This window comes from Pseudopodoces humilis, chromosome 3 (genome assembly GCF_049639895.1).
Source record: "Pseudopodoces humilis isolate 2021_Gansu_Grassland_sample_001 chromosome 3, ASM4963989v1, whole genome shotgun sequence".
NCBI lineage: Eukaryota > Metazoa > Chordata > Aves > Passeriformes > Paridae > Pseudopodoces > Pseudopodoces humilis.
In genome coordinates, this window is record NC_142202.1 from 3,292,785 (window position 1) to 3,318,814 (window position 26,030).

Here is a 26,030-nt window from a genome sequence, read left to right on the forward strand (position 1 = left end):
CTTGAGCAAATGACGGGGATTATTTATGCTGTCAGAGTATAAACACAGTCTTGTGGTTCTAGAAATGAAAAATACAAAGAGATAGTTAGTTCTATTACCCTTGAATTATTGTGACTGATCTAGCACAGTCTCCAGAACAGCATATGAGTAAAATTTAAGATACTGATTTTTTTGTTTATTCTCAAATACTGATTGTAATATTTTTCATAATTTAAAAAATAAGCGGGAGGGGGGTCCGAATTTCTGCTGAACAGCAGAGATTAATTAATAAACCTGTTTCAGCTCTCTGACATACCATCATTTTTCCATTCCTCATTAAATAACTGGATGTCATCATAATGCAGCAATATTCCAGCATTAGCTCATTCTGTGGCTGGCTGTGGGGTGGTATGAAATCAGTGGGTTTGGCTTTCCCTACGGGAAGCTTTTAGACAGACTTAGAGAATTTAGATTTCAGACACTTCTCTAGATCAGGGGAATAATTTTTTCTGATTTTTTCTGTGTTTTCTTTTTGCATTCTCTGTGTTCATTGTACTATTCCAGAGTTTACAAGTGAAATTTTTGGAAAGAAAATTATTAATGTCCTTGATTTTTGCCAGTTACCACCAAAGAACAGAGTTTAGCAGCGGGATTGGGAAGGATTGTTGTGTGGGAAATGGGGATCCGGGCTGGTCTTTATCAGGCACGGGTGGCTTCCCCCAGGAAGTAATTTGAAAATGTTTGGGAATACTTGATACAGTAGTAGACATGCAGAAGGAATCAAACAGTGTGGGTGAAAAAACAGGATTGGGACAAAAACAGTCTGAGCCTTTGCGGAGTAACTGTGGTGGCCACTCCCAGTGTTTGGGCTGTTCCGTGTCATTAGCTCTAATTGCAGTGTTCTGCTACTGGGTTTTATGGTTAACAGCGTAGCAAATGAGCTGGGCGATGCAGCAGCGGAGGGAGAAGGGGCGGCGTGACGTCACACGGAGCGAGGCCGCTGCCGCCGTGACGTCACCACCCGCCGCAGTGAGGGACACCGAAGTCACTTGTCCGAGGCGCGTCGTGACGTCACCGTGACGCCGCGCGGGGCGGCGCGTTGCCGAGGCGACCGGACGCCGCGCGCGGGGCGAGAGGGGGCCCTGCCGCCGCCGCTGCACTGCGGCAAGGCGGGGCCGCCGCCTGCCCGGGGCGGGAGCGCTCCGCGCCGCCCCATTGGCTGTGCCCGGCGCGAGGGGGCGTGGCCTCGTCATCCGCCCCGCGCCCATTGGCGGGGCCCGCCCCCCCTCACGGCGTTCCCGCCCCTCCCCTGAGGGCGGGGCCGGGCGGCGCCGGCAGCTGAGGGCGCGGCGCAGCGGGTGCGGACGGGGCGCCCGCGGGTCCCGCTCGGACCTCGGTGGAGCCGAGCCCCCGTCGCGCTGCTGCCCCAGCACGTCACAAGGAGGAGCCCCTGCCCGTCCTGTCCCGTCCGCTGACCCCGCGCCTGGGAACCGCCAGGTAAACCCGGGAGAGCGCCCGGAAGGGGTCCCGGTGGAGAGCGCCCGGGGGGGTCGTCGGTGTCCCCGCTCTGAGGCTGCTGCACTTGTAGGGTGTCTGAGACCGGTTTTTATTTCTTTAATTTAAACGCTTTATAATTTTTAATGTTGGCTGGTACGTGGGCAAGCTGCAAAGTTGCTGTTGTTCCTCTCCCCCGCCTCATTCTGCACCATCACTTCCTTGCGTCTCAGGGCTGTGGATGGAAACCTCGTGCCCATCCCACCATCTTCACCTTCCCTCAGGTTGTGCGCGTGCAAGGGGTAGTAGTTCTTCATCTATTCTTCATTAAAAAATAACTTTCTATGATTTGCTTTAAATAATAAAAAAAAACCAAAAACTAAACAGATTGTGTGTTTCCATAATGAGTTAACTCGGGAATCCTTTGCACCACTTGATTTGAAATTCTAGTATTAATATGAATTCCTGTTCTCACGTATCTTTCTATGTTGTGCGTCTCAAATGAGTTGGTCAGAGTTAAATAATTTGGGAACTTTTTTTTTCTCCAATTTTCATAGTGGAGGAAGAGGTTAACCTGAGCTTTCCTTGCAGTAACAGAGCAGAGAGAATCTGTAGAAGTTGCTTTTTCTCTTAAGAATGTGATTTATTACAGGCTTTATGTTGCTGCTTTTAAAGAGTTCTTGCATGAGACAGAATCTTGCACGTGTCTTTATATTTCCAACAGGGTTTCCTAAAGGACAAAAAGGCAAATATTGAATGTCATGTATAAAGCTGCAAAGAGAAATCCCGTGCTCTTTCCAGAGTATAAATAAAAATACTTCTGTCTGCCTGTAATTGTCTTCCCTCATTTGTCTTTGCAGTGACAAGCATATACAGAACTGTATTTTAATGTGCAGAATAAGCAAATAAAGAAACCTGTATGAGAGACAAAGACTTGATTCTCTCTGAATGTGTCAGCATGTTTTAGAGCACCTGTCAGCCTTTCATGCTTGGGTTGCTTCATGGTCCACAGGGTTGGTGTGTAGTAAACTTGTTATCACTGAAGCACTCAGAATTGTTCCCTGCAAATTATGGACTCCTTTTTTTTTTGTTTTTAAAAAAAAAAAAAGGTTTTCCTTCTGTTTTCCTTTCTTTGATTACCCAGTGTAATCATCCCATAGCAGTAGCCCTCAAAATGGTGATTTATGGAATATTGACGTTGCTGGTAATTTTACTCGCATTAAGCCTATTTTATGGTGGGAAACCATGGGATTATAATACTCCATCATTTACTTATCTCATCCAAACATATTTTTAAACCAGCTGCTCCATGTGTATGAGCTAGCACAAGAAGTCAGCTCTGTGTTTCATAATCACTTGGGTTTGCCCCTGGTGCTGACCTATTCTGGCCCGGTTATTTCTCCTCCTGACAGCAGAAACGGGAGCTGTTCAGGGGCTGAAATGTAATTGCTACCGACATCTGTCTGCACACTGAGAGAGAGAAGTCTCCACCACAGAATCACCACTGTGACACTGCTTGAAAGTGCTCTCAGGGTGAGGGATAAGGACACAGTGACTTCAGGGACTGATCCACTTTTGCCTGATAGTGGCATCTATTTTACTTGGAATTTTGGGCTTGTATAATCTGTGAGGACCTCTCTATTTTAAAACTGGCTATTTGGTGTATTTTACAGCAGCTTTCATTTAGACAGAATTGCTAAAATGGTATGAAATTTTCTATAGGACCTGTCTTCTGTTTTGTGGCTGTTTTTCTTCTTTTTAAATCTCACGACTGTGGGAAAGCAAAGGATTCTCTGAATGGGTTCTGGGTTTTTTTCCTTCTGATTTAATTCAGTTGCTCTTTTGAGAGGATGAAAGCTTACAGTTACCTGCTGCTGTGATTTCTGTTTCTACCAACAAAACAAGCAGAAAAAAGGGCTGGAACAGCTTCTAGAGAGAGAAAAATCAGGGCTATTTTGTGTATTTTAAGCATCTTTTCTTTTAGAGAGTGGTGCAAAAGAAGCATCTGTGTACAGGATGCTTTTAGTAATAAGTTATCAGGTATTATCTAGGTGTATTTTCTCTCAAATTATCTATAATTCTTGCTTTATAAGTCAAAAATTTGTGTGTGGCTTTTAAGTTCTGTTATTAAGTACTTCTAAGTCCCTCCTGAGCTCTTTGGCCATGTGTTACTTGATCATTAAACTCTTAATTAATGTCTGGAGTTCTTTCCCAGCATAAACCAAATTAGTACTTTGAACTTTTACTCTGTTCCCTGGTGCTATACATAAAATCCATTTAGAGAAACAAAAAAAACCAACCTAAATATAATCCTGTTTTATAAAGTGTTTTCTGCTGTTCTTATATGCTTTGTTCTAGTGTTCAGCTTGAAGCTGAGGAATAAAAGGTTTTTGGAACTGCTAATCGTGGCTAATAAGGAGTTAGGAATGTCAGGTGTTAGGGATGAGAGTTGAACAAGATTCAGGTGCTGTTTCCTGGCTCCGAAGTGTTGATGGCCCTTAAACTGGTATTCTTGTTGCTTGACTTCTAAATAATGGCAGTCAGGTGTGCTGAGCAGATGAGCACAGCAAGAGGAGAGAAAGCCGAGAGCAGGTTTGTGGGAACTGTACTTGAATGTGAGTAAATTTACATTAAAATGCCCCTCTGTAACTTAGGCTGTTTATTCTGAGATTTTTGAAGCCTTTCTGTTGTGTTCTCTTGTCTCTGAGGCCTCAGAGGTGTGATTTCCCCTCTGGAAAGAGGCAGCTCAGAGGAACTGTGGATAATACCTGCTGCTCTTGGGCTGGGTTTGGTACGTTTTACACATCTGCTTCTCCCTCAGGGCTTTGAGAATATGTAAACTTTGTCAAAAAAGCCTCAGTACTTGACTTTAATGCTGTGGTAAACACTTCCCCCAGTAATTTATGGGTAAAAGTAGATCAAGCTTTAGCAAACTATGCGGTGAGACTTGCTAAAAACTCTTTCTTTTCTAGGCTTAAGTAGCCAAAGATGAGTCGTGGATTCTCAGAAAACAATAACTTCCCCTATGACAACAACCAAATGGTTTTGGATATGATCCTGTGTTCCCTAGTTGGTGTTCCTCAGCCTATCAACTGGGACAGTGTGGCAAGGCTGGTTCCAGGATACACATCCAAAGAAGTGAGTTCTCTAATAAAAGAACTTAAATGCTTTATGGAGAAGAGAACATTTCAAGGGGGGAGGGAGGGAAATTGAAGTTAAGGGGTTTTTTTCCTAAAGTAATTTGCAGTTAATTGAAAATATTAAATAAGCAGTAGATTGAAAAGAAGTGGGGAGTTTTATTTTGTTTCTACAGAACCTGAACATTGAGAAATGCTTTCTGAATTGTCTTTCATTAGAACTTCTACAGAATAAGAATAAAAATTACCAGAAAGGAAAAATTAAAAGTGGATTTTAAAAAAGGTAGCTGTGCTACTGCATTCCAAACTCCATAACTAAGACTTGTGTGGAAACGATGCCAGTACGCACTAACCCTGTGCAGGTTGTAATATCCTTGCTAGGAAACCAAGTTTCCTACTTTTTAAAAACCTAGTTTTCAAAACCTAGTTTTCTCTATACTTGTTGTTCCAGCTCTAACCAAGGAGGGGTTACAGATCTCTATTAGGTAAAGAGTGCAGTTGCTTCTTTTTTGATCCTTCCAGATGTGGATTTTTCTTTCTTTTGCTGGAGTAGAGTTGGAAGAACCTCTGTAAAATTACTTCTCTTTCTGGATTGAAAGTAAAATGCTTTTTTTTTTTAAATAGTAATTTTGGCGTTTTCATTTCTGAGAAGGGTGTAAACTAAGAAAAGTCTTTTACCCTTGTGATTCAGCAAAGCTGAAAGAAAGCAAGCCAGTGGTCTTGACTTGCTTGCAAACCTAATCAAGTGTGTCAGCTCACATTTATAGCAGTGCTATTGGGCATTGCTATAACCTTGTATTTTGAACATAAAAATAAAGGATTGGGTGTAGAAGCTTCTGTGGAATGTTACTGCCTTTCAAGTGCCTGGCTGAGTGCTTGGGGACGTCTCTGCTGTTCACCTTTCAATGTGCAGACAGCACTGTGCGCGTTAAGCAGATAAAATAACACTCTAAGCGAGCCCTCTCCTCAAATTGATTCATACTATTGATTAGTACATGTCTGATTACTCTGTTTTTAAAGAACTAAATGTCTCAAATATGTGAAGTCTCTGTTTAAGGCAGTTACATAAAAGTACAGATATCCCTTTATTTATCCCTTGTATACGTGTGACTGGCATCACAAATTTGAGACACTGTGGATATCAGAAGGATGTCCCTGTGTGGCCCTGGCATGAAGCAAAGTCTGTTAACTCAACCCAAAATAAATAAATGAAAACAGCTGCTAATGGAGCCCAACAGCTGTGTCACAGGAGGAGCACCTGTAGAATTAAGTAGATTTATTTGTATGTGCAAGTTACCTCTGTGTAGGACTTTGCTGAACCAAACCTATAATTCTGGTTGTGTTAGAATAAATTTATAGAATGGAAAGACTTTCTAGTTCATCAAAAACAGGTGATGGGAAGTTCATAGAATTGCAGTGGAAAGCAGCAGTGCCTTTTGTCCACATTGCAATGATAGTCGTAAAGTAAAATAATAATAATTGTGAATCAATTACTATAGCCACTCTTGATAACATTTGACCGTGTTTATGGTAAAAATACTAGTTACAAAACGAGAATTCAAACCCTTCCCCATAACTTTCTCTTTGAAAACTGGGCTTAGAAGCACAGGGTTTAAGGAAATGGATGTTGAAACAGGTTCTATCTAATTTTTTCTCTATTAGAATCTTTTAATTATGGTAACTCTTATTTTGCTGTGTATTTACGTACTTTGCTGATATCACTAAATAGGAAGCATTTATGAGTTTGATATCAGTAACTGATAACTTTCACATGCAAAAATGTGCAATACAGTATCCATCTCAAATCATAGCTATTAAAAATGTGCTGAAAGCTACTGCTTCATTGTCCTATCATTTAATCTTGTGACAGTGTGCAAAAAGGTTTGATGAACTAAAAAGCAGTGGAAGTTCACCTGTTGACAACCAATATAATCCCCTGATGGCTGCTGGTGGGAGTCCTGTGGAAACTTTAGCTACGTACATCAAATCCTCCTTGCTCGATTCACAGACAGAGTTTCAGGAGCCTGCTATTGGGCAGGATTCCATTACTATAACTGGTATGTTTTTAGTCATTCTGAAATATATTGGCTTTGATAATCAGTATGTGCATGCTTCTGTCCTGAGTGGCTAAGTCCACCCAGGAATAATAGTCGTTCCTCTTTGGAGAGTTAAGTATGAATGTAGTGCATACAACAAGGCACTTGCCATTAGTTTAGTTTAAGAATCAATGTTTGCTTGGGTACTTGTGATAATTTGTCCTTCCAAGAGGCGTAAATCCTTCTGCTGGATTCTGTTTAGGATTTTTGGTGGTGTGCTGTTAACCCTACAGCCATTTGAAGTCAGGTTAAGCAGCATTATTAAAGTAACTGGAGAGTATTGTGAAGAAAAGCTGCAGGAAGCTGAGGGGGTGATCCCTCGAGGGCAAACCTTCCTCTCCCAGATACAAGCCCTGTGTTTGCCATGGATGGGTACAGAGGAGTTGGAACAAAATGTAGCTAATTTATGCTTCAGGACTATCTTGAGATGCCATAAAATGTCTCAGTCAATTATGTGTCCCAGTAATTATTGGGCAGAAGAGGACCAAACCCCATAGTTGTAAATTCAATCATAGCACAATCAAATATTGTTAACAATTCCTTTAGTACTACTTCTGTCAGAAGTTGTAATTAAATGTGTGTTATTCTCTGATTTTCAGTACAGAGAAGTTCCAGTGACTTTAGAACTTGGTAAATGCATTTGCATGAGAAATTTGCTTCAGTGATGAATAAATAATTTCTGTGTTAAAAATTAAGATGACAGTGAAGCATCTAAACAACGTGTTCTCTGTTAAAATGTCCTTTACTACAGCTTTCACTGTCCTGTTTGCAGCAGGAAAACAGCTGTTGGAACTTTGAATAAAATGTTTTTAATAACTCTAATCAAGGGATGATATTGGAATGGAGTGTCACGACTGAAAGTGTTTCCCATCAGCTTTCAATTATGTGGTTCCATGCCTGATGTGGGATAAATGCTGCTGGCACCCACAGGTCCCTGTTTACAGGATTAGCTGCTTCCCAGTAGGCAGTTAAGGAGCTAACTCTGCTTCTAGAACTCATTAGACAATTAGTGCATGTTTTCTTTTTAACAGTGTGATACATGTAATGAGTATTTATGCAGTTAAGTCCACTAATGTAATGTTTTCTTCGACAAGATCCTAGCCTGAGATTGTTATCTGTTTTCTTTGTGACTTTGGATAAATAATTTGCCCTGTTTGAGTGTAATTTGTTGATAGGAAATTAGGGTAATTAATCTTTATTTCTCACAGGCTTGGGTGAACTCGCCTTCTTAGTATTTGTGAGGTACTTCTACATTTCAGAATTGGGGATTTGAGTCAATCCTATTTGTAAATGTTTTTTGTTTAATTAATTGCTTCCTAGTGGATTTATTCACATTAGTTTATTGTTAGGATCAAGAATTTTGGGCTTGTTTGCCTTTGTTTGTAGTCACGAGTAACACCAAGAAAAAGCAAATCAGACCATACTCATTCTGAGCTGGATTCTGGTTTTGGCCGAGTCATAAAAGCTCATTTAATACTTGCTAATTGCAAGGCAAACTGCTGGTTAGTCCCTCTGATTGCATCTCATGACAGTAAAAAAGCAGGGAGGATAGCCTGTCACCTGAAGTATTTGTTACAAGGTTTCAAAAGTTAATCAATTTGTAACCTTTAGTGGTGAGAAGAAAAAGATACGCGTGGTGAAGTTCAGATGTCCTCATTAATTTGGCTGTGTTGCATATTCTTTTCAGACTTATTGCCTTCAATAAATCACTTCACCATGATCACAATGAACTTGTTAATATATTTTCAGACAGAACTCTTTCATACCATGTATTTTCACAGTCCCTTCTTTTATAACTCAAACCTTTGATTGCAGCCCAGGGCTCCCACCTCACCTGCAGTGAGGATGGCTGCCCAGAAAGCTGTGGCTGGAGCAGCCTTTTCCAAGATTTTACTGGGAGTGAATCTCTCCCTTCTGTTAACTGTACTCCCTCATATTAAGGCCTTACTAAGACTAAACTGTACAAGCACCTTTGGCTGCACCTTTGGAGAAAGTTTTGTTTCTTTTGCCTCCAGTGCAGTAATTTTGCTTTCCTGAGGGGCATAACTGCTGTGTTCTGCACCATATAATTTTTGCTGTCAGTCTGCTGTAGTTGCTCAGCCATTAGATGAAGAGGTCTGTCTTAATCTTCTTCAGCCTCTTACATTACTTAGAAGGGAGATGATGCTTCTGGAACTCCCAGAAATCTGAGAGAATGGCATAATCATGGAAAATCACCACCTTATGGGTTTTCAATGGAAGACAGATATGTGCCCTTGCATTGTTTTAAAAAGATAATGATCTTTCCGACTTTTAAGCAAGATCACTGAAGTTCCATGTTGCAGCAATCCATGCACAGCTGGTGAAGACCTTCATTGTTTTAACCCTTGATCCAGAGCTCTGTGGATTTGGTGACTGAACTCCTGAGCTTCACTAGGTTGTTGTGTGCACTTTCCACTGCTGGTAGTGCCTTTGTGAAGACCAGTTATTTGAAGTGCATCTGTCCTTTGTTCCTGGAACAACTTCAGTGCTCTAGGACCAGGCAAATTTCATGGTCTGCTCTCTTTGAACATTGTTTGATATGATCAGCTGGTTTAAGCCATATGTGTGAGAAATGTAGCAAAAACAAACACACCCTAAGTGTTTTCTGTGCTTCTCTTTGGAAACTGCTTATTTCCAAAGCTGGCACGTGGTAAGGAGTGGGATTGTTCTCAAGTTATGTCCTGGCAGAAGCTTTGATGTGGCAGGGGCTTAGGAGCCATGTCCCACAAAGCAGACCAGAAGAGCTAAGGGGATGGGTCACATTCCCAGAAGGAAGTGCTGGAGGCAGTGTGTCTCATGCTCAGTGTTGAGCCAGGAGTGATCTGGATTTGTAGCCAAGTGTCTGGGCAAGCCAGCAATGCTGTGAGTTCCCATGCATGGCACTCAGAGCAGGAATCTGGATTGTTTAGTAGCCCTTATGGAAGCAGATTTGTTGCTAGCTGTGCCATTGCTCCACTGTGACAGCCGTACTTCAGTTGCATTTCCAAGATGCTGAAGAGCAAAAGATCAGGAGCTTTTGTTCTAATGCAGCCTTTTTTCCTTACATTGAAGGAAGACCCAGTGCAGCCTCCACAAGGAGCTGTTCTTCAGAATCTGAGAAAGGTCCTGTACATAACAGTGGAGAAAGCACTGATGAAACCCAGGGGTAAGAAGAGCTTTGTGTGTTTGTTATCTAGGGGATTGTAGAATTGACAGAAAGACGTCTAAATTGCTGTTATTTATCTACTACCAGAAAGAAAACAGCTGGAAACAGCCTAATGAATAAGAAGTTTGGAAACCTTCCATTGCTACAGAAATTCAAGGAGTTGGTTTGAGAATGTGTTGTGTGCAATAAGATATTTATAAATCTGTGCATACTGTTCCTCTGGGTGATTGATCACTGCTGTGGCAGGAATGAGAAACATACCTGGTTTTATAAAGGAATGAAACAGGACTGATGCTCAATTGCACTTTAAAAAATACTCTTGAACATAGGTTTATCCTGTGTAAAAGCAGGAAAAGAAAGCTGTAAATGAAATTTTCCCATGGCTTCCAGTAGGCATCCAGGTCACTTTTATTCCATCACATATCCCTGTTTTCCACACTATATAATTACATACACATAGAATAATGTTCTGTAGAGGCAGCATTTACTGATTCTAGCTTTGAGCATTTCTTAAGAAATAGAGATTTTTAATATGTAATAAACCAATTCTTAATTTACACTGATAAAAATTGCTGTTACTGTCCTTGATGCCTCAGTGATTTAGGCACCCATATCTGGTTATTCTTTGAAAGAAATTAAGAAGGGAGAAAAAATAAGTTCTCCATGTAATTCAGGTACTATCCTATAACAAACAGGTAACAAAACTGAGGAATGGAGCTAGAAATTTTCTATTTCTGCTGCCTTATTAAATCATTCTGATTATCTGTAGAGGATATGCCTCTGTCTTCTTCACCTACTCAACTATAGTTTCTATTAATAGTTAATAACCACAATTTGTTTTCCCCTTGTTAATAAAACCCTGTTGGTGACATCTGGGTTGCAATGCATGGAACAGAATTGGAGATGAGGTCGTTGGGATTTGATGTCCTGCTTGGCTTAGGCTCCTAATTTGCTTTGTGGCTTTTTTTCTTTTGAGGCCGAATATGGTGATCCATGTGTGTGATGAAGCCAAAAACCTCAAAGAAGATTTTGTGTGTCCTCGAGACCTCTTGATTTCAGAGATGAAATACTTTGCTGAGTACCTGTCAGTGGATGCCCAGCGCTGGGAGGAGGTGGACATTTCCGTGCACTGTGACGTTCACATCTTTGACTGGCTGATAAGATACGTCAAAAGGAATTCCAAAGAGTTTGAGGCTAATGAAATGCCTACTTTAGGTAAAAGCAGATAATTTCTTTTAGTTTGTTAGTTCTGTATTAATTGAAGATAAATGGTTTTGATGCAGTTCATCCTCAGTCTGTTTCTGACTGTTGTCAGTTGTTAGAGTATTGCAACAGAGATCCTCTGGTCATTTCAGCAGAAGGCTCTGCTTTGCCAGCACTGACAGCTTTGAGGAAACATGCTGAAAGCTGAAGCAATAAAAAAGCCCTAATATATTTTGGGGTGTGATGTCTTTAATTAAGACTCTTCAGACCTCTTCCGACCAAGGACAGAGTGGTAGATTTTAAGTGCTGATGATTAGTTTGTTTGTTTCCCCTCTGCTCCTTGTTGGTACAATTGCAACGTTTTCTACAATTTCAGTACAATCCAATACAATGGTAGAAGAGCCTTTGTGGATTTTGAGACAAGTTTTTAATTTTTTAATGAGCCTTTGCTACCACTTTTTAAAATGTAACTATTTTCTTTGTTTGTAACTTGCAATGTGAGGGTTATCTTGAAAAAAAATCTCAGCTGGATGTGATGGCTACAGATGGAAGATAATCTTATGTAATTGTTTAGTCATTGTGTCCCTGTGAAGCCTCATTTTCGAATTTTAATAAGGTTCCCGTTTTTAACAAATTTTCCAGGTTATAATTGTAGTCTGGCCACTGAAATGGTAAACCAAAAAATTATTTCTTAAGATGGTTAAAAGGTTCTGTATACTAGAAGATGGACTGACAAGTTGATTGCTAAAATAATAGCTAACACAGATGCTAAATATGAAGAGGAAGGGATGGGATATGAAATTACAAAAAAAAAATCCATCTAAAAACCCCTGCCTTTGTTCTGTTGCCTTCTAGAACCATCAAATGTCATCTCAATCCTTATTTCTTCTGAGTTTTTGAAGATGGATTCATTAGTAAGTACTAAGAAAGATTGATTGATTTTTCTGGCATGAGGGCACAGTTAATTACCAGGTGTCTTAACAGCTTGTTTGTTGTGCTTTGGCTGTTACATAAACAGGTGCTGCAATGAGAACATTTTGAGATTTTTAACACTTTTCCTATTCCATGCAGTCAGTACTCCAATATTTGCAGAATCTCGATGCAGTAAAACTTAAATTATTTCTAAATGTGATAGTGTGATCTAGAGTGCTTGTTTTATATCCTTTTCACATGAATGATATGCCTGCAATTTAGGATCTGATTTTCTAGCTCTGTATAAGGAATAACTGCTGACTTTGTTAAAATGTTTGTCAAAAGTTCTGTCATTGGGGTGACCCACAGTAAAGCACAGATGTTGAAGTTGGGATCCATGTGTTTTGTGCTTCTATTTTAACAAGCAATTGGAAGGTTACTGAATTTTTTGGAGGAGAACATAAACTAAGTAATCTTAATTCAGCGTCTCCTTTAGGCAAATCTGAGGCTTGTTTTTTATTTTTAAGTTGAACTGAAATAGTTTTCCAAAACATCGCACTTAAAATCTTGAAGCAATTAGTATGGGGGTTTTCTGTCTAGAATTCCTTAACTTTCATATTTCTATTTTTCCTAGGTAGAGAAATGTATTCATTATTGTCACAAAAATATGAATGCTATTGTAGCCACACCATGTAACATGAACTGTATCAACGCTAATCTTGTTACGCACATTGCTGATCTCTTCAGGCACAACGAGGTGGAAGAGCTGAAGGACAAAAGAGACAAATTTAAGAGGTAACTTCTTTTGCCCTGTAATACACCTCTGAAGTGCTGTTGGGCTTTGGGATCATATTTCATAACACCTAAGACTGTGCAGTTTGAAATTGTATGTTATATATATTCTCATGGAATGTATTTTTAATGCAGGATAAAATGGTGTGAGTTCAGAATTTTATATTAAAATTTTGAGCAAAACGAAAGAGCTTTTACAGGAAACGAGCAAAAGGAAAGGCCACACTAGGAGCATGGCATGGGCAAATAATTTATGAATTCTCCCATGGGAGCCAAGATTAGGGTGAGAAACCTTTTATGGGATGACATGCTCCTTATTGGTAGAGAATGTTTTGGCTTCAGTATCCTGTGAACTCAGGTGTTTGGACTTAGAATTCAGGATGGCTGGGAGGCTGAATAGTTGTGCTGGAATGTTCTTTCAAACATCAGGACCTCAGCTCAGTATCAAGATAAGGGCCAGTTACTGGAGTGCAGACTGACAGGCAAGCAAGGTGAAAGGAAGGGAGGATTTTAGTCCATAGGGATGAAGGTTTAATTTTAGAATGAAGTGCAATTTCACAGCAATACTCACTAATAAAAGGTCTTTTAGTTAAGGTAGAAGCTGGCAGTTAACACTGGCAAGCATTTTAATAAAGAAAAAAAAATCGAAGTATCACTTGTCAACCTTGTGTAAAAACGAGATTAACATGATAATTTAAAGGAAAATTATATTAAAATCTAGATTCTGTGAATGACTTTGCTTATCAGAATGCGATTGTTAATATCACTATACATAAAGCAATTTTCAGGTTTTTTTCTAATGGGTGAGCTGTGTTGCTGTCATTAATAGTAAACTTTTCTGCAAGAAGATTGAGAGACTGTTTGATCCAGAGTATGTAAATCCAGATTCTAGAGGAAATGCAGCAACTTTATACAGGTATGGGCTTTTTATATGGTGGTTTCAATAACAAGGACAGTCCCTGTGTTTAGAAGTCCTGCTCTTACTCCAGTGCTTTCTTTCTTTCTGTCCTTCTTTCTCTTTTTTTTTATAAATCTAGGTGTTGTTTATGTAAAAAGCTGCTAACCAAAGAAACTGAAAGGAGAATTCCTTGTGTACCAGGAAAAATCAACATAGACCAACATGGGAATATTGTCTATGTTCATATAAGGTAGTGAATATGTACATATATAAAATGCTTCTTCAATTCTGATTTTGGGTGATTTTAGAAATACTTACATACTCGGATACATTACAAAATTAAGTCACAGATATGTGAAGAGTGTATGAAGCATCTCAATTTCTTGTATTACCTAGCAAAAAATGGGGTGTGATTGTGATGATGTACTACGGAAATTCATTCAGCAGTGCTGCTGCTGAATGGAAATGGGAAAACTGCAGCCATGATTACTGGGAGGGCTATTTTTGGGTTGTGCTGCTTTAAATAGAAGATACTCAGCTAATTCTTACATCAGATGATTTTAAGGTGTATGCAGTTGATGACAGATTGAATTAAATGCTGCATTTCTGCAAGTTTTTTTAGTGAAAGATAGACCTTACCATGTCAGCAAAGAACGGCTGAAGAGGATTTTCTAGTCTGACTTTCTACTGTCAGATCAAACGCTCAACCTGCTTAAAGGCTGCTATAAATAAACTTAGCCAGTTGTTTTTCTGTTCCTGAAGTATTTGTCAGAGGAGCTTGCAGGACCTGTTCTGTATATAAGCCTGATTCATTTGGCACAAATGTTTAACTGAGTTCTGTCTGCCTGATCTATGGCTGTGAACAGCTGGATTCTCCTGTTAATGAAGATGAGTCCATGATTAGCTGCTGCTCCCTCCCTCCCCACATGCCCCCTTTAAGGAGGATGGTGGGAGATTAATGACAGGAGACCTTTCTCATCAGATCCATTTTGTTCAGAACAACCAAAACAGTTCCATATCAGCTCCCACCAGTTATTCCAAGGTTTGGAGTTAAGTTCTGCCTAATATCTACATAGAACCAAGTCTTGTGTCCCTGTCCTGACCTATTTAAGGTCATTGGTGATTAGTCACATAAAATTCATTAATTGTATTACTTCACTTAAGCTGAGTGTATGTGGCTGCTCTGCAATTCCCAGCTGATAAGTGTGCAGGGCTTTAAAGTTACTCAGAGGATTATCTGGATTCTAATTATTTGCCTTGTGCTACTTATGATGCTTTGCTACACAGAATATGTTCACTGAGAAGTGATGCTGCCCACTAATGAATTCAGGCTCAGGAGCTAATACAGTTCTATCTTTAATGATTTAAAAATAGGTTTCTATTTATTGGTCCTCTAGTGGTGCCTAGAACTAACTTCCCACTGGAAATACTGCTTGCTTAGTCTAGCTTAGGCCCACATTTAACAAAACTTGTCCAGGCCAGGGCTTAAAATTGGGAGGAAATTTTATCTGCTCATTCTGGAGATAACATGCCCCACTGCAAGTTGCATATTCTCTTTTGAATTCTGAAGAGGTGTATCTCATTTGAGCCCAAGGAAGGAACCAAGTCCTGTATTTTTAAGACTATAACTGCCAGGTATGCACCTTCATCAAAAGGGCACGAGTTTGTGTTTTCAAACTGTATTTCTTAGCTAAGTAATTATTGTTGTGTTTCAGATAGATAGAAGATGTTTATCTTAGCTTGCAAATTCGCAGTATGTGGATCTTGAGATGAATCAAGCTCTAATTCTTTGTTAGGAGTGAGTTTAGGATGTTCTGAAAAAACAAAGGCTCTTCTGTCATGCTCTGAATTTAGTAATCATTGTCTCATATTGTATCCCTCCTCTTATAACTACTGGAAGCTTTCCAGATTTTCGGCTCTTTCTCCACCTCATGGTTCTGGTGGCAGCATCAAAACAGTCAAGACTGATGTTTTGCTTTTTCAGAGACAAAACCTGGGAAGTGCATGAGTATTTAATTGGCCTTCACGAAGAACTGAAATCCTGGCGGGACGTTTATTGGCGTCTTTGGGGGACTGTCAACTGGTTGACCTGCTCGAGATGTAACCAGGTTAGGTGATTTCGCTTTGGCTTGTGGTAGGTGACTTTTGGGGGGTGAAGCAGGGATTAAAGCAGTTTGGAAAATGTGGTAATAAAGCTCAGTACACATTCTTTATAGCACACAATTTTTACTTCCATAGGTCATCTCACCTCTCCCTCTCTTTTTGCTAATGTAGTCTTTCCTCTGCACGGAATTCTCCCACTGCCAGTACCATTCGCAGCCGGTTCTTTATCCAGGTGTAGCAAGTGCTCTGGGCTCCACTGGCACAGGAGTGTATCCCTGTTGTAACCAAAAAGTTCTTCGGTTTGACCCTACAACCCTCCCAAAGGTACTTCAGCTCTCCTTTAAAAGAGCAGGACACATGGTGGGGTGGGCAACAGTATGTTAGGAAAACTGACCTTTTTTCAAAGTGAGGATTGTAATTCAAAAGTTGAGCTTTTATTATTATACTGACTGAAATCAGTTCTTCCCATTAGCTCCAATATTTGATCTTTGGCCTCTGTGTATTGCAGGGCTGCAAAGTGAGGGATCATATGGTAGAGTTACCTCCAGAAAGTGAAGATGGGGATGCTTTGCCACCTCAAAGTGAAGAGGGGGATGCTTTGCCATCTCAGACTGCTCAGATCCTGAATGATCTGCTGCATCATAGAGATGTTATAGTTGTTCCTTTCACTAAGGATGAGAATAGGTAAGAACATTGTATTGTGTTACTGAAATAATTTAGCCTTCAACAGTGAACACATGTCCTTGTTATATTTGAGTTCTCTCCCATTTCAAAATGAGTCATAGGACTTTCTAAGGGTAATTTATTTTTGGTTGTTTGCTTGGAAATTGGGAAGTGAAGAACAAGAACTTTTTCCTTTTACTTTTCAAGAAGGCTTTTAGTCACTCAACCTCCATAAGCATTCACTGTGATCTTTATATTTTAATGTATTGCTATTAAAATGTTACGTGGCTGACTTGGAGGTCTGTCTGCTCTCTTGATACATGTTGAGTAAATTGAGACTGATTCTGAAGTAGTGGAATAGCAATATTTATTTTTGGTTTATTTATTTCTCGCAAAGTGATTCTGGTATTGGGCTTGGTGATGACAAAGGCCTTGAATGTGATGTGCTTGTAGAACCAAATACACCATGGGGCCCCAAAACTGGAGAAGTCAATGCTGTGAGTTCTGATGCTTTTCCTTCTTTATTTCTAATAATGAGGACTCTTTGAAGAAGTTCTTCAAGAACTTTTAATAAAAATAAACACTGGCTGAGCACTGTAGAGTCGGTACAAAGTACCTGGTTGGTGAAAAAGCAAAACTTTTCCTGTGTTGCTGGAAATATTTCAGTACAAAGCTTCCCTCCTGTTCTGGACTGACTTTCGATGAAAAAAATCAGCTGTAAATATTTTTAATGCTAATCTTACCTTAACTAAAACATGGATTGACTGCATTTAATTGGTCATTGTTTTTCAACCTGGTTTAGTTTAGTCATTCCACCAAAATTTAGAGTTCAAGATGGGAAGAGGCCTGGAAGTTACCAATGTAGAGTGCTGTTCTGTAACATACCACTCCTATTTTTAGAATTGCTCTCACTTTTTTATTTTGATTATTATTAGTTCTTTAACTTACATGCCTTTTTCTCTCTTTCTGACTACAGTTTTTGTCTCTGAAGAACTGGACTTTGCAGCTGGTTAGTAAACTATTTTACTGATTTTAAATATTTGGTCTTCTGCACTAACAGAGAACTAGCTTTGATGTTTTTTTGTCTCGTTTTCTAACAAATGAGACAAAAAATGTATTTTTTTGCTTTAATTTGGAGGTTGCAGTATAGCAACAGTTTTTATAAGTATGGTATGTGTGAAATACTACTCTGGCCTTAATATAAATGAGAAATTCCTTTGAATGTTTTTATAAATGGCAACAAGCCACACTAGCACTGCATGCATCAGTTATTAATAGTTTTTTAGGCTGACAGAAACATAAATCAAAATCCAAGTTTTTGAGTATCTGTCTCTCTTGGCTGGTCTGAGGTGCTTCAGTCTTCATTGTTAAGCTTCATCATGTCTCATTACAGGGCACTTATTATCACTTACTTTAGTGTGTTTGTATATTTAGTGTATACTATGTATATATAGTGTATACTTTAGTGTACATTCAAAAAATGCAAACAGCTCATTACTGAACATTTCCATAATTCTGTGCTGACCTGTTAGAAATTATTCATGCTTTTGTCACTGCGATAGGGAACTGTACTGGATGGCAGCTCCTACCAGACAGATTAAATCATTATTTAATAGAAACCCAGCCTCTCTTTTAATCTCTGGCTTTTCCTGGTGTTGGTTAGAAACAGCAATCACTGTTATCTGAAGAGGAGGAGTACACCACGGGCTCAGAGGTCACTGAGGATGAAGTGGGGGATGAAGAAGAAGTGTGCAAGAAACCAGGTACATCAAGTCTTTACAGTCCTCCTCTCTGGAGTTATCAGATGGATTTGAGGCAGCAGAAGTCCTCTGTAAGCAGATTTTGAATATTAGGCATTTCAAAAATAAAACACAAAGTTACTTGAATTTTATCCCTAGTTTTTCTGTGGTTAGATACAAATTATCTGACTGCTCAGTGCCATCAAAAATCCCTGGCAAACATGACAAGCTGAAACTATTCATGTCTGAAAAGTCCCTGTAATTATCAAGCACTTATTTTGCAGGAAACCCTCAAATTAATGAAATTTCATGTAATAAATGTTGGAAGAAAAGGTAGAAATTACATGGCTGCTTTTACATGCAAAAAAAAATTTGCAGATTTGTCATTTGATTACATGGAGGAATGACTGATTAATGTAGCTAAAGTTGAGTCTGCATTGAAGCTAAGCTTTATATGATCAAAAAAGACTTTAATTCATTTTTTTTTAATGTGATAATGGGTTTAAGGACATGGAAAGCCAAAAAGCAACTTCTCCTCGTCACCCTACTAATGATTCATTGGAAGAGAGGCAGTTCTTTGTTCTTTTTGTCTTTACTCAAAGGGCAATTAGAATTGTACCAGTTTAAAAAATTACATAAGTTTTGAAAGAAAATGTTTGTAATTTAAATTTAAAGTTGTTTGATCTGCTATTGCTCAGAATTTAGTCATTGAATTAATATGATCAAAAATGTAGCTCGTACATTAACTTATTTTTAAATGTAAAAAAATTGTGCTGTTATGTGTAATCACTCTGCATTTTAAAAACATACTTGAGTTTCTGTATATTTCTCGTAGAAAAAGCATTTGAGTAATGAGTGTTAGCATGCCTGCAACACTAATAAAAGGAAAACAGCCTGTTAATTTACACTATTTGAAAGAAATAGAGAGGAAAAAACACTTCAATAGCTCTGCAGTTGAGAAATTCCAAGTATCTGAGGGTATGAATAGATATTTCTTCCATTAGCAGGGAGAAAGGAGAAATTAAAGAAATCCTACAGGCACCCAAAGAAAGTGGTTTCTTCACCTAGTGTTCAGAAAAGGGAGAAGCCATCTGATAAGGTAAAATCACAGCTGTGAATCCAAGCCCTCTGGCTGGCTTAAATAATGAGGAATTTTCTCTAAATTTTGGAGCTGACCTTAGAAAACCATATTAAATGTGTTTTTGTTTCCTTCAGCAGTCAAGTTCCCGAGATGTTTCTCCTTTCATGTGAGTCATTTTCAAAGCCCTTGACCACACATTTCAGTATCTCCCTCTTTTAAGCCGTTCCTGATAAGAGTGTGTGCACCTTTCTCTTGCAGTGTGAGCATGCAGCAGAACAAATGGGATGCCTCCAGGTCCCTGAGATTCAACCAAGATGCTCAAAGAGAAGATGGTCTGTTCCTGCATGAGTTTAGCTTTTCTAAAGTTAATATTATGCAAAGAACATGATCCAGTTAATTTTCTTAAAATGTAGTTACACCCCTGTAGGGTGAATTTAATCTCAGATACAGCAATGGGATTTGGGGTGTTTGTGTGATTTATGTGTTTTATTTGGAATGTCAGCGCAGAACCTACAGAGATGTAGTTGTGTCATCTCATGATTATAAAAACATGCAGATATTTCTTTCCTGCATCCCAGTGGCATTTGTTGTCTGTGCAGATAAATAAACATCCACTTCCATCTCTTTCCCAGTCTGACTAAAACTATTCAGAATTGGATTAATTTTTTCTGTCTTTTTTAATCTCTCCTGAGACTCTTGTTTGAGTTTGCTGTTTTAAAAATCCTCTGCCTGAAAACCATTTCCTGAGATTTTGATCTCAGTGTAGTGCCTCAGGCTGATTCTAGTATCTGCCAAGGCTGCTGAGGATTCAGCAGGATTTAGGATCTTGGTTGTTCAAGATTTTTATATGAACTAAAAAAAATTACAAACCCAGTATCACTAAAGTCTGTGTCTATTCCTCCTTGTGTTCAGTAGCCATGAAAACCTTTATTCTAAATATCCTTTCTTATTTCTGACAGATCAAAGAAGAATGTCTGAGATCACAGGGCACTTAATAAAAATGAGACTGGGAGACCTTGATCGAGTCAAGTCCAAAGATAGCAAAGAAGTAAGTTTTGTCCTGGCAAAATGTAGTGTTTGCAGAGTTGAAGTGAGCCTTGGTTAACAAAAATATTAAACACAAATTAAAATAACATCTATTAAATACTTAAGCTGAAGAATTAATTTTATCAATCTTCATTTTGTTCCAAGCATGACTTTTTGAGGATTAGAGTTTAAAATAATCTTTAAAGGTCACTGCTTTTAAAAACTGTTCATGGAAAATAGAATGGGTTTAAAAAAAATCAGTACTGGATTGTAATAATGGGCAAAAGTATGCCATAGGTTGTGCTGAACGTTAGTGTCACTGATAACATTGAAATCATGTCAAAACTTGATTTTTTTTTAAATTTTTTTTTCTGGATTCCAGTATGCAGGAGGCATTTATTCTAGACTTGAAGCTCAGATAAAAGCCTCAGCACAGATGAGTGCACGACAAAGCAATGCTGAGAAGAATCCCAAGTAAGATGTTAAAATCAAAGCAAGAAAAACTCATGGATTTTTGGGGGTGTGGGGTGGTGGGTTTAAAAGAAATATTTTAAAGAAAAACACGCTTCACTTCATACATTACTTATGGATCAGCTTCCACCAGGTTAAGCCATATGAGGTGTGAAATCTTCCCTTTGTCTCCCAGTAGAGCTGGGAGAATGAAACTCTTGGAGCTGGGGGAAGGTTCACTGTAGCTCCAACATCATTTTCGTTTCAGGAAGTTAGGGAAAACCAGAAAAGTGTTAGCCAATACTTTTAGCCTGTTCTTCATCCACCTTGTAAAACAAAACCAAAACACCCCCACAGATCAAAAACCTGCATTAATAATGTAAAATACCCTGCATTAAAAATGTAAGTATGTTTCTTGTGTGTTTTTAACCCAGGTCCAAAGCCCGTTTTGGTCAAGGTCGTCCAACATAAAGAGTCATGGACACACTTTAGCCAGATCTCATTACTGCTTCCTGAAACTCCACTGCACTCTGACGTATGGAGAATGCACATCTCTGAAAGCTTTCCAGTGACTTATTTATTACTTTAAGCCTTGTAAATTATTTTGTGCTATAAATGAATGCAAACCCGATAAGGTCTGTACTTATTTTAATTGTAAATATACTATTTCTTAAAGTTAAATTTAATTGCTTTTTTAGGCTATTGCGTTAAGTTGCATAGAAAATATTTTATAAATCTACAAAATTAAATTATCAGACTAACTTTATTTATGGGGGAAGACACAAATACGCCTTTTGGTATGCTAGAAATACTGAAAAGGAAAAAGCAAGACTACTGAATTCTGAATGCAGTCAGCAGCATTAACCCGTCTCCTCGTGTATTTATATTGTGTTGTATTTGATGGTACATTTTAGGTCAGTCTTCTGGGGATTTGCATTTAAAGTCTGTGACAATACCTGTGACTTAGACTAGTTTAAGCAAAATTTTCATGCAGTTCTGGGGCTTTCTTGTGTACATCACACAACTCCCACTCTTCTGAAGGTGGGTAGCAGGTAGAGACTAGACCTCCAAAGATGCTCTCAATGCCATGATGGTGCAGCATTACATCTTGCATGTGAACCATTTGCTTTTCTTGTATATAAAATCTGTACCCATCCTAATTCCTGACCCCTCCTGCACAGGACAGTGCTTTGTTCCCTTCTAAAACCCAAACCTTGTGATGCAAAGCAGTTCTATCTCTAACTGATGCTATGCCTCTAAATTACTGAGCAGATCTCTTATTAATTCTGCATCTTGCAACAGAAATGTATCATTACAAAGGCTTGTGCACGTAGATCTTTTGGGTCTAGTTACTTCCTGAAACCTGCCTGATTAATACTGTTTAGAAGTCAGATGCACTTTCAAGTTCTGTATTTGGAGCAATAGAATACAAATCCAGGGCTACCCAAATGAAATAACTTGCCTAGAAAATACGTTGCATATTAGCAGAGAAAATGGCAATAATAATGATGGCTGAATTCAAGGAAACAAGTTCTGACTTTTTGAAGCAGGTGGAAAGAGAGCTCAGGGAAAGCTTATTCCAACTCCTGGCTGTACAATAAATTGTGAGTTTGGAATTAAGTCAGCAAGTTCCTGGGTGGGAGGGTGGGAGTGGGTTAAGGAGAGGGAGATTTGTCGAAATGCTCTTCTCTCCCCTGGGGCTTTTTTTGTTTGTCTTGTTTCTTGATGATTTTCAGTGGGTGTTAGAAGACTAGGATAGCAATACTTGAAAATACTGCTGTCAAGGTGGAAGAGTTTTATTGAAACAATTAAAAGTCGGTGTTACTTGTATGTTTTGTCCAATGCTGTAGCAAATTTGGAGCCCAGTGAAACCAACAAGCAAAATTTGATTCAGCGGCTTTGATTTTGGACAGGAGCTGCAGTTTTTCAGGAGTACTTTAATCTATGTCAAATAAATAATGTTTTGTGAATGGCTCAGGCTTGTTTGCAAGTACTAATGCAGTTTGAAGCACTTGTTGTCAATGTTGGAAAACTGATTGTTGTTTGTTGAAAATACTATAAAAGCCATCAGGTATGAAAAATGCAGTAGAAAAAGTGTATTTTCTACAATTTTATGACTTCTGATAGAGGGTTGTTCCAAATTGCCATGGTAAACCTGGCTATGAAAGTTGCAGGCTGCATGTGTGTGTGTTTAGTTTTCATAGAACTACTGACTAGAAGAAAAATGAAAATTCTGCTGGTTTTGTTCTGTGGGGAAGTGCCAGTTCTACGTGCCAGTATTGTTTTACTCAAAAATATTTTTGACCATATACAAATAATATACATGATGTGCAGTCTTATATTTTTTTCCCCATGCCAACCACCTTGAATTTTTATCTTGTATTAATTTTGAAAATTTGTCTTGGTTTAATGGAAATAAACATTATTAATTTAAGAAGTGTGTGAGTTTTTTATAGATGCTTTTAAGAGCTAAGTATGTGCATAAATGTTGTTTGATGGTCTCAATCATGCATGTGTATTTGTGATTAAATTGCAGCATCCTCATGCAGGCTTTTTATCTGTCAAGAACAGGATATCATTAAATGCAGAGCTGCTCCAAATCTACAAGAACTTATAAGAATTCTTATCTGCATCAAGTTTTGAAGCTGGATTAAAAATTCCTCAGTGAGCTGCACTACAACTGACCCAAGTATACAAAATGCCAGACTAAGCTATGTTTAAAAAATATTTAACTTTGCTTTACACTGCCACAGTGCAGATTGCTTAAATGGTACAATCTGTTAAATCTGTGAATACAATTAGTTTCCATGATTCTGTTTCTAGGAATTGCTAAATGGATGTCTTGGATGTCCTGTGTTTGTGCAGTTGGGATATTGGGAAGGCTACAGTCTATATCCTGCTGTCACACGTGGGTATAAATGAACTTACTGCACTCTGGAGCTGTGCCTGTTTCCTGGATTCCCAGAAATCTTGGAGAAAGGGACAGAATTTTAACTTCAGTGATGGCCCCAAGGGAAAAAGATGTTGTGTTAGGAGAAGGACATATGGTTGCCCCAGTCTATGAATAGCGTGGGCATGTTTGATGTGACTGAGTAACACCTTTCTCTTGGCCAGAAGGGAATCAATTTTTAAAAAAACATTGTTTCCTATTCTTGTTGAGTGCTCAGACATATGGGATTGTGTTGGGAAACTGCTCCTGTGCATCAGACACTTTCTTGAGCCCCTGTATGAAATTTCTGCTTCCCTTTAGGCACCTCCCTCCCCACTCCAGGCCAGTGTAACACCTTAAGGTATTCCTGATGTCCCAGAAAGCAGCACACACAGACCTTTCAGCCATTCCTCCTGCAGCTCAGTGAAAACTAGCCTTCATGAAACTGTACCACTGTCTTCTGAGCTTTTTTTTCTCTCTTTCTTAATAATTAAGGAATCACAGAATCCTTTAGGTTGGAAAAGGCCTCCAAGATCAAGTCCCATTTTTGAGGAGGTAAAGAAGACTTGACTTATGCTAAATTTATCTTGTCATAGGAATAGATTCAATACTGAATCCCCTCCTGGCTGTATCTATAAATAAAAGCAGCCAAAGGCTTTTCCAGGCTTGAGGCCAAGTGACAGCACAGAATGGCCGTGTCCCTGAGGTCAGGGTCTTGTCCTGCCTTTGACTGGCAAAGTTTAACAGCACTGTGAGCTCCTCTACTTTGGAAATCATAGGGGCATTGAGTGTTAAGTTTTGGGAGGCGCTGCTGTTGTTTTGGACCAAGACTCTCACAGCAAAACCTCTGTTGTTGCAGCTTCCGAAGGGAGAATTAACATTGAGTTGTACTGTGTCTCAGCAGCATTTTCATCATACACCTGCCTGTAGGGGTTTGTGTACACTACTCTTCTTCCTACAGCTTTTGGGCTGATTCCCCACGGATAATGTGGGAGATCTTACTGGAGTTTGATCCTCTAAGGTCTCATGCCACCGCTCATGGCTGAGCTTCCAGCTCTCTGGGACGCCTCTTGCTAAGAGAGCTCCCGGAGAACAAAATTGCCTTCCCTCTGGTTTGGGATATCCAAAAGTAAGTCTTCATTAGTGGATTAAGGCATCCAGCACATAAATATTTCCAGTGGTCAAGAAGATTTGCTGCTAGAACTTTTTGGTACAAATATCAGATTATGTAGGCTCTGGCCTGGCTGTGATAGCCTGAAGGTGTTTGGTGAATTAGGTAAGGGAACTCCTTTTCCTTTTTCTTCTTCTTTGTGCACAGACCTGCCTTCCTCCTTTGCTGTATGAACTTGCAAAGGCTTGGCCATCGCAGACATAGGGAAAAATCAGCCCAAGGAGGAAAATTACCTACCTGAGATTGGCACCAGCAATAAATAACACCACTGAAGATCTAATCACTGCTGCATGTGGCCTTTGTTCAAAAAACACGTTGCACATGCTTGACCTTCTTTTGATATTTCTTTAGCTGATTCTGCTTGAGTTGCTCCCACATTTCATCTATTCAAGGCTAGGACAGCATAATGGTAATTTTATTTTTAGTTGTTTTATGTAGTTTTATTGTATTTTGTGTTCTCATTCAGCCTACAGTAATTACTTTAGTGTCCACGGTGACCAAACATGTTGGCACAATCATAAAAAGACTTTGGTCTGGCAGCAGTTTCCTTGCTGTGTAATCAGTTGCACCTTCCAATTTAAGGTGTATGTACCTACAAGTGATACGTTTAATCATGTAGTTTGTTTCCATCATTTGTAGTCTTTGAAGTTTTCTACAAGCTGAAAATATTGGTGATTTGGGTTTTTTGTTTGTGTTTTTTAGGTAACTTCACTGAAGTAAAATGTTTTAGCTGCCTTGCTACACTTATTTCCGGTGTGTAGTATCTGTAAAATACTAGATGTGCTTCAGAGGTGTCTGCTTTCACCACATCAAATAGTAACCAGTTTCCAAACAGGAATTCTGGATTTATTCCTTGTGGAACAGTTATGTGACGATACTCTGCTATCACTATGAGATCAAAAGGGATGGTGCTGGTCCCTCTGCCTTTTGACACACCCCATTAATTTTCTTTCCCAGGGAATACGTACATATCTCTTACATTGGCCAGGACATCTTGCTAATTTATTCTCAGTTGGAATGTTAAAATAAAAATGCACTTGTCTCATTTTGTGTCACAGCACGGATGTAGGTTTCCTTGTTGGTTTATTTTTTATTGCCCAAAAGGACTTTGATCTCATAAGCTGAAAATGATAAGCACATTATATAGCTTGTGGGTTGCTCTCAGACGCTTATTTCAGCCTTTTGCCTTGT

General features: G+C 39.1%; 1 protein-coding gene across 8 annotated transcripts; it reads left to right on the forward strand.

Annotated features, from left to right (window-relative positions):
- The first annotated feature begins 1,332 nt into the window (after nt 1-1,332).
- On the forward strand, nt 1,333-22,354 carry SANBR (SANT and BTB domain regulator of CSR). Of its 8 annotated transcripts, none has more exons than XM_088052966.1 (22): nt 1,333-1,476; nt 4,446-4,611; nt 6,481-6,667; nt 9,779-9,872; nt 9,960-10,031; nt 10,849-11,087; nt 11,931-11,989; nt 12,622-12,782; nt 13,609-13,695; nt 13,817-13,927; nt 15,662-15,785; nt 15,952-16,104; nt 16,289-16,464; nt 16,841-16,940; nt 17,420-17,452; nt 18,107-18,206; nt 19,187-19,281; nt 19,398-19,429; nt 19,522-19,595; nt 20,223-20,311; nt 20,672-20,763; nt 21,174-22,354. In XM_088052966.1, exons 2-22 carry the CDS (start codon nt 4,462-4,464, stop codon nt 21,208-21,210), a joined length of 2,265 nt encoding a protein of 754 aa, XP_087909092.1. In that variant the 5' UTR covers nt 1,333-1,476; nt 4,446-4,461; the 3' UTR covers nt 21,211-22,354. The 8 variants fall into 8 exon arrangements, with proteins under 8 accessions (XP_087909092.1, XP_087909096.1, XP_087909097.1 ...); XM_088052970.1 differs by having other exon boundaries at nt 19,401-19,429; XM_088052969.1 differs by lacking the exon at nt 1,333-1,476 and adding an exon at nt 4,017-4,065.
- Nucleotides 22,355-26,030: the final 3,676 nt, after the last annotated feature.